The sequence below is a fragment of the Euleptes europaea genome, chromosome 2, assembly GCF_029931775.1.
Source record: "Euleptes europaea isolate rEulEur1 chromosome 2, rEulEur1.hap1, whole genome shotgun sequence".
NCBI lineage: Eukaryota > Metazoa > Chordata > Lepidosauria > Squamata > Sphaerodactylidae > Euleptes > Euleptes europaea.
This window is the reverse complement of record NC_079313.1, coordinates 78,095,430-78,107,110: the sequence shown is the minus strand read 5'-3', so window position 1 is coordinate 78,107,110 and position 11,681 is coordinate 78,095,430. Positions and strand designations below refer to the sequence as shown.

General features: G+C 41.9%; 1 protein-coding gene across 3 annotated transcripts in view; it reads left to right on the top strand.

The window, feature by feature from the left end:
* The first annotated feature begins 4,183 nt into the window (after positions 1-4,183).
* The window catches only part of RNF220 (ring finger protein 220), a 337,388-nt gene continuing 329,890 nt past the window's right edge, over positions 4,184-11,681 (top strand). For 2 of the 3 annotated variants that reach the window (XM_056845154.1, XM_056845153.1), the window contains exon 1: positions 4,184-4,859. In XM_056845154.1, the coding sequence (XP_056701132.1) occupies positions 4,235-4,859 (625 nt within the window). In that variant the 5' untranslated portion in view covers positions 4,184-4,234. The remainder of the gene's footprint in view (positions 4,860-11,681) is intronic. The other variant, XM_056845155.1, reaches the window with a different exon arrangement.

The following is an 11,681-nucleotide window of genomic DNA, read 5'->3' as shown; positions in this document are numbered from 1 at the left end:
CTCAAAGTGTCCTTTGCAGCCCAGATTATTGCTCTTTGGCATCCCTATGGGTTATTTGCCTTTGCTTGCTTTTGTTGCCGGGGGGGGGGGGGAGTTGCAAACCAGTTGGGGAAGGCAAGGCGGTTGCTTTGTTGTTGCACCAGGGGGTCCTGATCCGCCGTGGCTTTCGTGGCTGCTCTTCGTACTTCCCGGATAGGTATTCCTAGGTCCCGAACCGGCAGTCCCCTTTTCCCACCCCCACCTACGGCAGTTGGTCTCATAATCTCGTTGGCCAGTCCGCAGCGCCAGCATCCCCCTGGTATTTATCTACAAGAGACGCATATAATTTCTGTGATTTCTTGATGATGTCCTGGGATCCCTTCCTTCTGGTTCTCGATCATGCATTTGTTTTCATTGGAATAGGAAATCCAGTTTAGTTCAAACGCATAATCCATTTGAGCACTTTAATCCCCCAACTGAGTTGTTTTTGGGTTTTTTAAATCGGGATTTTCTAACTAGGAATATATTTCTACAGTCCTCCTTTTAAAATTATGAGATGGAAAAAGTAATAACAACCCGGAGTATCCAAAGATCCCTTCTTCATCCCCTCTTTCCAGAAGTCGTGGGTTGTTTTATAAAAAGAATATTTTGTTCTGTTCGTTTTGAAAGCTTTTCCCCCTTCCCCTCTCCAGACAGCAGAGAAAATGATGATTTTAATTCCATTAATTTAAAATTTTGAAATAAAGACCACACAATTTTTTACTTGTTTCAGTTTGTCTGGGAGAATGAGTTTTTAAAGTAACAATGCACAAGTCATTTGTTGCACATAAACTCTAGTGCTTTTAGTATTTTAAGCTCTATGTTATTACATGTAATTTACACTGTAAAATAGGTTTTCTACCTGCAGCTGTGGGCCAGCACTGCTTTATCCAGTTGCCTGCTGGCTAGGAGAAAAATTGGTAAATTCTGAATGACCTTAGACTGGCTTCCTTTCAGCAGATTCTCTTCCTGGGTAGTTAAAATAGCATTATAAGAACGAATAAGCAGAGAAACCTAAAGCTCAAGTGGACTTTGCTTGTGAGATTTTGCTCTTGGATGCAGTTTTGTTGTAGATCAAGCCTGAAGGGTTTTCATTCAGGTCCTATTGGTCTTGCCGCTTCATGTTCCATTTAGCAATCGTTGGGAATGATGGGTGGTATATGGGTGCCTTAAAAAGAAAGATTTTTTAAAAATCAAGTGTGTGGTGATTTTAATAATATTAGAAATCAGTATATGGTTTTTCTCTACTCGTCTAACCTGATACCCAGTGGACAGTTTATGTAGCTTCATAGATTTATCTCCACCCCCTCGGCCTCCCCCACTCCTTGTTTAGTTAATTCAACAAAGACTTTTTGCAATCTGTTTGGAGTTTGTCTGATGCCGTGGAAAAGTATCTGCTGATTTATTTGGTTGCTTTTCGATTTCTGTCGCTAGACCGTCTTTTCTCTTCCTTTCAGCGAGGATGTCAGCTGTTATTACTTCCTATTGATCCCTTTGCAAAGTGAGAAGTGAACTAAAATTAATGTCAATTCCACTGCTTGGATCAATAGCTAGAGTTATTTTAATCTGGATTTGCACAGGGTGCTAAATTAAAAAAATCAGCATAGAGGCAGAAAAGTAACAGTTACTTACTTTGCTTGTGCCCATTCCCTTCCCGTCATCTGAATGCTTCATCAGACTGGTTATTCTGCAATCCATATTTTTTTAATTAAGCAGGCCAGTTAGTTTTCTTATTTTGGGTTGCATATTTAAAAACCGATGACATTTTGACATTGGGAGTGTATTAACTATAGATTTTCATAATGACTGGCCTTGCCGCAGCCTCATCTGTACATGCTCCTAATGATGGTGGCAGTAGGGAATCACAGGGTGGGGCAAAAGGATGGCGGGAAGGAGGTAAGAGATGAGGCGAAAATGGGAGAGAATGCGAGTCTTCAGGAGAGAGAAAAAATTAAACTTGGCCTGACGCAATATTACAGTGTGTTGATTTATTCTCTATGTAATGAAGTTTGCAAATGAATAAGGTGGTTGGAGTGATTCACAGTATCCTACAAGGAGTGTCAAGTGTGGCTTCCAGATTACTAATTTATGAAATACATTTAACGTAATGAGGTGACAGTGCAAGTAAAAATAGAAAAGCAGGCACCGACGCATCAGCAGCGCACTCTTGACCCTCCCCCCCCCATTTAAATTGGGGAGAATTTGTACTGGTGTTATAGGCCAGTTCATAGTGCATTTCTATATATTGTTTGTTTTTCTCTTTCAAAATAGCTGGGCATAATTATACAATTTCTCCACCCCAATTGGGCAATTGTTGCGATGGTTGGTCTTAACATTTGTTTGCTTTTTTGAGAAACCAATTGTGCAGAAAGTAGCAAGAGAACAGCAACGGAATGAACGCTGGCCAGGCTGCCCCTGGGTTAAAACTTGGCATAAAAGATATTTTACATTTGGAAGAGACTGAACTTTGTTGAGATGAGATCTGTGATCTGGCGATTTAGCCCAGATTTGTCCTGGCAGGAGAGCCAAATGAGGAAGAAGCAAGAAATGATGCCCACTGATCTTCAGTATGCTGAGTGCCTTGGTACAGGATGGGAGAAAAGGACTCCATGAAAGGCACAGCCAGAATGCCATAGAGTTTGTTAACCTAGGCTTGCTCATTCACAGAATACAAAAGCCACTCCATTAGAAAAGGGACTCTTTCAGTAGGTTTTATTTGCTGTGTCTGACCTTCTTGGAACTAACAGCCACATTTTCTAACAGCTTTTTTATTATATGAATTTTTTGTGTCCTTTTGAGTGCGGCAAGGCTAGTATATTGTTTTAGAGTAACAGTCCTCATATATTAAAGCATATTGTGCCACCCTGAATAGTTGGCAGTAGACGCTTAAAAAAGGATTATGGGCTTGCTATGAAGTAGGAGACAAATAATTCTGATTTCATCTCAAAGGTTTGGGAGGAAAGACTATTTCTCCCAAACCGACATGTACAAGTGCACTGATATTTTTGTTCTGGTGTTGTTTTGTTTGGTGTTGTGATTTGTTCCTTGCAATTTGTAAGAAGCTGCAAAGGACAAGCATGCCCAGAAATTGTGTTAGTATTTTTTCCTCTAAATGTTAATGGTACATCCAGGGCTGTTTGCAAATCTACTTAAGCACGAGCGCATTAGGAAGTAAAATTACTGATCCGTTTTGTGCTGTCCTCGACCTGAAAGGCAGATGCTTGCGAGAGATCAGATGGCACAAGCACCCATTATGATTTTAAATATTGTCAGAGATGCCAGGCACTTTATTGATGAAGTTCTGTATTGCTTGCTTTACAAAAAAGAAGATCAAAGGAAGGATGGGGGGAGTATTTAGAAATATGTACAGAGAGCATGTTGTTTATTCCAGCATATAATCTAAAATCTATGTATCCATTGCTTCTACAACAAAAAACAGAAATGACACTTAGATTGTTTATGCATTGCAGGCTGTATAAATATCTGTAGGAATGTTCATTTGTAGTAATTTTGAAGAATTTTATTAGAAATTAGTTTTTGGATTGGGGCACCGAAGTTCCCACCATTGATTTTCACATTCCAAGATTATTTATTTTTCACATGACTTTTTCTTTGGTTGGAGGTAGGTAGGTTGCCCTTTTCCTGCTCTTCAGAGGCTGCTATTTTTTTTTAATGGGTCTTGGGTGTAGAGGGGGTTAAAGCGACTTAGTCAGAACCTCTGATCCCTGCCAGACACACGTTCCTCAATCTGAACTTGCCCCAGTCCACTGCTCTTCTGTATGGCAGAAGAAGACAATACTGAGGCCAGGTTGCATACTGTTGGTATGCCACGCGAAATCATCCTTTGAGAGCTCTTCTCTTGAACTCAAGTTTAGTGTGAAAGCGCTGAATCGGGAGCAAGAGAAAGGTTTGTGCAGACACACCCTTAGAGGGAGTCAGAGGCACTTCTAGATATTTGTAGTTTCCTGCTAGTTTCCTACAAGAGATTACAGGGAGGTTTGCTTCTGGTTCAAGCAGTTTTCTTGTTCATCCTGGACAGCTGGCCACCAAAGAATGACAACCTCTGTTCCCCCCCCTCTTTTCCTCCTGTTTCTCCACAGCTTTGAGATGGTGATGAGGTCCCAGTGAAATCCTTCAGCTCTACCCCAGACGTTGTTTTGCTTTCCATCCAGGGAAGACCATATCCCGTGTGGCCCTGTCAAAGAAAGAGTCTCCGATGGACTTACACCGGGCAGCCTTCAAGATGGAAAACTCCTCCTACCTTCCCAATCCTCTGGCATCTCCAGCCCTCATGGTTCTTGCTTCCACCGCTGAAGCCAGCCGCGATGCTTCCATCCCTTGCCAACAGCCAAGGCCCTTCGGCGTTCCTGTGTCAGTGGACAAGGAAGTTCACATCCCATTCACCAATGGCTCCTATACTTTCGCCTCCATGTATCACCGGCAAGGTGGGGTGCCAGCAGCATTCACCAACCGCGATTTTCCACCCTCCTTGCTTCATCTCCACCCTCAGTTTGCTCCCCCCAATCTGGACTGCACCCCAATAAGTATGCTGAACCACAGTGGTGTTGGGGCCTTCCGTCCCTTTGCCTCCACTGAGGACAGGGAGAGTTACCAGTCAGCTTTTACACCTGCCAAACGCCTGAAGAACTGCCATGATACTGACTCTCCCCACCTCCGCTTCTCAGACGCTGATGGCAAGGAGTATGAGTTTGGAGCCCAGCTCCCATCAGGCTCCCCTGGCTCCCTCAAAGTCGATGACACAGGGAAAAAGATCTTTGCCGTCTCTGGCCTCATTTCAGACCGGGAGACCTCATCTAGCCCTGAGGACCGAAACGATAGATGTAAGTACCTTAACTTTGCTTAGCTGGGCTGTTGAAATAATCAACAGGTGTGTTCTCTAACACCAGGATACATTAAAGAAGCACATGATATTTGTGGTCTTGTTTTCTTTAAGTGGATGTTGATGGATTGCAGAGGGAGGCGGATTGAAGGGAAGCTGTAAAAGGAAGCTGTTCTCCTCAGCCTAGATTGGGGTGCTGTGCTGCCGAATATTGCCAGCGCTACAGAGGAGGAAGAGAGATTTTGTGTTACTAGTGTGTTCAAAGTTGTCCTTTGTAGTTACCCAGAAACGTTTCTTTTAGGGAGCTTACGTTTTCTTTGAAAAATACTGTTCTGCAGTTAAAAATCCCCCTAACCCTTTCCTCACACATTGGCTTCTTGTAACTAGCATCCCAGACGTTGCCCCTCATATCAGTGTGTAAGTATAATTATTAGATATTTAACATAAGCTGAAACCCTGTGTTAGAGAAAGAAAGAAGGCATGGTCTTTGACCTTGGAACGCCAAGCTCTTATACCTCCTAAAACGGTTTGCAGTGTTTTCAGGCATTGTCTAAATTTTGGAAATGAAAGCACCTTTTGCAGACCAGGGGCCTTGCAAAAGCTAGCTTGTACAAGGTTCATTATAAGAGCAGCGCCTGTTGCAGCAGCCTCTCCAACCTCCCAGCTGACCCGCTTCCTCATTAACTGCTGTGAGATGCCTCGCTGTGTGGAAAGTAGATCAAATGGTACCCCATCTAGGAAACAGAAGATAAGGCAGAGTTTGACTGGTACTAGTTTCCTCATGCAAGTACAGCTTAGATACTGAGCAAAGGTTGTTTTTCCATGTGGGTCCCTTTGTTCATTCTTGTGGACTCTTGCCCCCTCCCTCATCTTTAGCTTATCAGAGGGGGGGGCGGAGAAAAGGGAGAAGCAGTGATCCCCCCCAAAAAAACTGCACGCAGCTTCCCAGTTCCCCCTTGGATACCATTTTTCTTCCTCTCCTTTATGATGCCGAGGAGAGTAATAGAGACGTTGTTGCGCTCTCTCCCCTGTCGGTGCTGCTTCCTCGGGCTGTCTCCTTGAATTAGGCACTGTGTTAACTTCCCGGTGCTAGGAGGCATCTGCTGAAAGCCCGCATACCTTGTCAATAAAAGTCACCATAAAATCAACCTGCCTTGTAAATCCATCGCTCTTTGGTTTTGAAATATGCCATGAGTGTGTCTTTTATGTCAACGTTTGTAAGTGTGGAATGATTCTCTCTTAAAGACAGAAGCTACACGTTGCCCTACAAACGTGCTCTCTTTTTCCCTAGTATGACTTAAACTGTGTGAGAAGGGCTTGCATGAGGGGATTCTTTTTTTTTGCCTTTAATACTTGAGTGCAACAGTTAAATGTGTGTGTGTGTGTGTGTGAGGATATTAATAGGAGCCGAAAAGAAAGAGTTGAGGTTATCATTAGTAAAAAAAGAACTTATAGTAACAGCTTATGGTGCTCTCCACTATCAGTGTAATCTGCTTGTAGATATGAAACGTGGACACTGGAAGATGACACTTAAAAAGCTGGTCTCCTGATTAAATACATGAGAGTGGATGGAACGTTCCATCTTGCTAACATACATCTGTCAGATAGTGGTATAAAGAAGTGTAAACCCTTCCATTAGTAACTGGACAACATGTAGAAGAGATGGAATGGCAAGGACATATGTTTACGTGCATTATGTACAACACATGCACATGTCTCATGTCTTTTGTTCAGAAAAAACTAAATCTTTCTTTCACTGATTTTGTTGTCAGAAGTCTTGAATTTTTGGATAGTATATAGGCAAACCATGTAAAAACCCTTTAGAGAACAAGGGCTTGAAGAAGGAATTATAGAAACAGACTTTATAGCATGAAAGACAGGATAAAAAAATTGCAAATTGTACTAAAAGAATGTCACGGTTTAGAAAGTTTTATTTCTTGATTTTGCTTGCATTCCCTTGAAAAAAAATAGAAATTGGTTTGAATTTATAATGCTTTAACTGGAGCCAGATGAAAATAGACTTTACATGCAACAAGCATGCATAAAGTATAAAATTTTGGAGATGGACTAGGTTTAGTTTAGGGGGCTGAATTTTTACTCTTGCCTGGTTAAAGGGGTTGAAGACATACTGTATTAATGTAATATTATCTGTGTGCTTATGGGGCATGAACGTATGGTTGCATGGTTAAACCTAATTATGACCTTCAAATACCCTTGACATGCTTAGGCATGATTTTGTTGAACATATATTTAGGGCATTCCAGTATCTAGGGTAAGAACAGAGTATGGGTTCAATATGTGCAAAAGATTCTTGGTAATTTATAGAATGGGTCAAAGGGCTGACCTTGCGTTTGAGTGGTTCCATGTTTTTTTTTTACAGAAGCAGAGGCATGCACGCATATTTGCATGTATGTAAATGTGTCTTTCTGGGCCTTTATAAATACCTGGCCACTGACCCCTGAAAAGCTGTCTCATTTTCCTTGCATAAACAGTATATACAAACCTTTCGGTGAAACAAGGATCCTTTCACCACCTTCCTAACATACATTGCAGAGAAATGGTTGTATAGACAGGCTGGTCGGCAAAAGTGTATCGACGGGGTAGTAAAATTCATCTGATCAGCACAGCCTTTATGCCTCTAATAGACACCCTACAGAATTGCAGGGCTCTACTGTTTATTTGTATTCTCCCAAATACTGCAATGGAATCAGACCACATGACGGGTGAATAACTTTAATTGCAACACATGACATTCCTTGTGCCGGCACCAACAAGCTGTATTCATTTTTTTGTTTACTTCTTGTAATTTCAAAGTTGGAATTTTCACTAGCTGGTTCCTTTGATTTTTAAGAAAGAATGCAAAACTGAGTTTTAAAGCTCCTGGAAAAGGGGTGTTTTTCTTATTAGAAGAAATGCTGTCCAACGTTAGTTCTACAGTACTAAGAGGATAAAGTTAAGGGAAATATATCAATATACATATAGGCATCTACTTCCATTTGTTAATTACTAATGGTAAGATTATGTATAGTCCCACAGGGATTGATCCTCATATCTTTAAACTAGTGGAGTAAATATGGATTGATTCCTTACCTACCTGAAAAGTTGTTTTAATATTTACGTTGGTATAACTGTTTTGGGTTCTCCCTCCAAAACATGAGTTTTTAATCCTCAAGAAATTTCATAATTTATTGGGATTAACTGCAGATTTAAAACTGGAGTCAGCAAATTACAATTGTACGCCAAATGAGTATTTGCCTCAAGAATAGGTATAATTTTTATTTTGTGGGAAGACGCTACAGGAATAGAACATATTTGTGCTAGTGGTTATTTTACAAATCTTCCTAGAGAGAGTTTATCAGTGCACTAGCATATGTTTCTTTTCCCTTTGGATTCTGGTTCCTGTGCTCCCGGGAACTCAGAACATAGACTGCAAGATTTGGGTGCGAAGATGCAGGATCATTTGTTGAAACACATGTTTTGTGCGGCTGTCTCTGTTCAGATGTTCATTTGAGAAAGCCAATGACGTTTATGGAACACTGCTTACACCGCATGTGTGTTGCGCAAGCATCGGTGAACACATTCCATGGGGCTCTTCCAATAAATATATCCTCAGTAATACGAACATTTATAGCAGAAATCAATATAAACGCTGCATTCCTGTGTGACAGATACCTTAAAACAACAACCCATCCCCTTATTCTCTGCCTTCTAAAATAAACTGCCCTGACCGCTGTTCCTGCCAGATCAGTCTCTGCAGTGTTTCCTCTCAGCTTAGGGAACCACTAGATGGGCCCACAGCAGTTTCTGGATTGTGCAGAACAAATTTTTCTTGCTTGACAAAGCTGCTTGCTCGTTGTCATTCTGTCCTTTGTTCGTTTAGGGAAACTCCAGACCATGCTCTCTCCTGTATGCCCAGAGTTAGTTACACTCTCTTGCCTTCATTTTTAGTCTACAAATAACACTTTTTCCTGTTTCTCTGGGTCACTTCAGTCTCGATGTCTATCTTGTTTAAGTTACGATGTTGAAAAAGTGGAGTCTCATGATCAAAGCCAGGTTTTCTGAGCTTTGTTTTCCAAATATGTAAAGTCAGCTCACAGTACCCTTAAATTCATTACTTAGAGAATCGTATGAATTCATTCCCAAAGCCTCTTCTGGTATCTGGTCTATTTGTTTTTTAACACAATATACAAACTGTGGACATCGTTTTTAAGGGCCCTGTACTGAGACATGTGCACAAATGGCAAATCTAGGTAAGAGGGTTGGAGAATGAGGCACCATCAACTTGTTTATACTTCAGTTTTTCCTCACAATTTTGCATCACAGTAGGAGATTAACTTGTTTGGCTGTCGAATTTGGGCTGCTTTTGAAAATCACTTAAGCAACTTGTAGCTTTGAAACTAATGAATGGAAACATCTGAGAACAAGTCAAAGTGCTGTTCTGTTTATGTGCCAAGCAGGAATTATTAATAATGTATAAATTCATGTTTTTTCTTAGCTTTTTATACAACTATAACACAGAGAGCAGAGCTCAAGCTTAATCTCAGCTCTGGCTACCTCAGCAGAGCACATGCTGTCCAGGTGTTTATACATGAGTCTGTAGCATGACTGGGGTATGGGAGTTAATTATTCCAGCACAAAATGTACATGTGAAGCTTGATTTTGGTTCACTGCTATAAGCCAAGCGCATTTGCTGTGATAACATGGCACTTTCTAGAAATACTCAGTTAGGGGCTAGAAAGGTAGTAAGGCCATTTTGCTAACACCTATTACACACCACTAAAATCGGGATTATTTACAGGCATAGTGAAATAGCCACACACACACACACACACACACACACACACACAAAATAGCCCATAAAGCGCAACAGCTTGTTGGACTTACTCAGGTTAGGCCTAATGTAGTCATTCAGTAAAATACAATAAGTACATACGCACAATTCAATTTCAAAAGTTTACATCATAAAAGGATGGAACTAATACATTTTAAAAGTTAATTAGTGAATTAATAAGGCCACTATCAGAATTATATCAGTCCTCTTGAACCCACTCAGTCAGGGTAGCTTCAGGACTTCATAACAATGTTTTAGTGCCCATGAAATGAATGTTGCCACTGTTTCTCTGTAGTCCTGTTGTCAGACCCCGAAAGGAGGTTTAAACAGATAATAATTCACAGACGGGGTTGGAAAGATAGCCATAAGTGGAGCTAACGTATTTGCTTTTTGCTCAGCATACATCTTAAAGGAAAACAAAAAATGTGTAATGGATTCAACAACCTGAGCTCCACAGGGCATAACCTGTGTGTACGTGTGTGGATGTGCAAGGTGAGTTTTGGCTTAATAAAAACAAGATTGCAAGGTATGGAAATAGATAGTCAGCTTTTGAGAATTTTGAAGGGTCAGCTTTTGAGAATTTGCTGGTGGAAATCCCCCCCTCCCCATTTCAGCAGAGCCGTTGCTGATTTGCACTGGCTTGACAGACCTTGCCTCGGATTCAGCCTGAAGCACATTGGCTGCCTGTTTCCTACACCTTTATCTCTGCATTTTGGCTACCCTTTTCCTTTCCTCCCCCCTCGGCAAACTGTTGCCGGGGTTTCTTGTCATGTTGCTCTGTTTAATTGTCCTGTTGGAATAAAGAAATGTTTGGGCCGTTAAAGTGGCGGAGGGCCTGGGTGTGAGCTGCTCCTGTTCTGCCGGCTGCAGGACCATCTGGCCCTGGCTCGCATCCGCTGGTCTCCAGCTTCTCTTTCCCTTTATGCTAGCTGGGGCTATCTTGCACACTTGGAATGCCTAATCACCATGGTGAGAGGATGGGCCTTGCTGCCTGCCCCTTCCCGTCAATTGTCATGCAGAACCGATCGGGACAACCGTTTTCTTTTGCGGCAGTCGCTTGCCTGTCTTCGCCTGGCTCTTGGCAGAAGGACGGCTTTTAATTGATCATTTGTGGGGGAGGGCCGAGGTTGTTTGAGCCTCTGAAATGTTTCCCCACACAGCCTCTACCACCCGGCCAGATTTCTCATTTGTTGGGAAATACCAGTGATTTAGCAGTGTCTTTGCTTTCCTTTTGGACTCCTGCTTGTTGCTGTTTTATGGGGAACTCTGAGGGGCTTATAACTGCAGCTCCAAGGAGCACTGAGCAAGAATTAAACGTTGTGTTTATTTGTCCACAACTGGGAAGGGGGCACATATGGGCACTAAACGTTTATTGTCCTTCTTTCCACTGTGTGTTTGTGTTTGTATTTGCATGAACGCTTATGGATTTAATATCTGTGGGCAGGATGAACTCTTAATCTCATTTGTTTAATTAGCAAATCCTGCCTTTTTTGCCACCCTAAACACATGCCCTCTAACCTGGTGCTGTCCTGCCGTCCTGCTGAGTTCAGCTGGAAGTTTCTGTTACTAAGGTTTAATTTCTCAAAGCACAGGAAGGAAACTTTTTCTTGGGACCTCAGTGCACTGGGAGTGAAGAATCACCAGAGATGAATTAGACTCAAGAGAGCAAAAGTCATATCTTGTGTGGCCCAGTTTTTTCATATGTAAACCAGGGATAATGACCTCCAACAAGGTCAGCCAGCCCAGCCCTATCACCCAGCAGGTGAAAGGACCCATCCCAAGCAAAAGGTTTTGAGGTATCATTAAAGGGTAGCAAATTATCAACTAATTAATTTTTATGACCATGGTAATGGGATGGGGGACACCATTTGGATTTTCTTTCTCGGGCAACCTAAATATCTTGGGTTGTCTTCACTGGTCAGCTCTGGCAGATGTGACTACTGGACAAGATAAATAATTGCTAACATAGGGTTGTCAAGCTCCAGCTTGGCA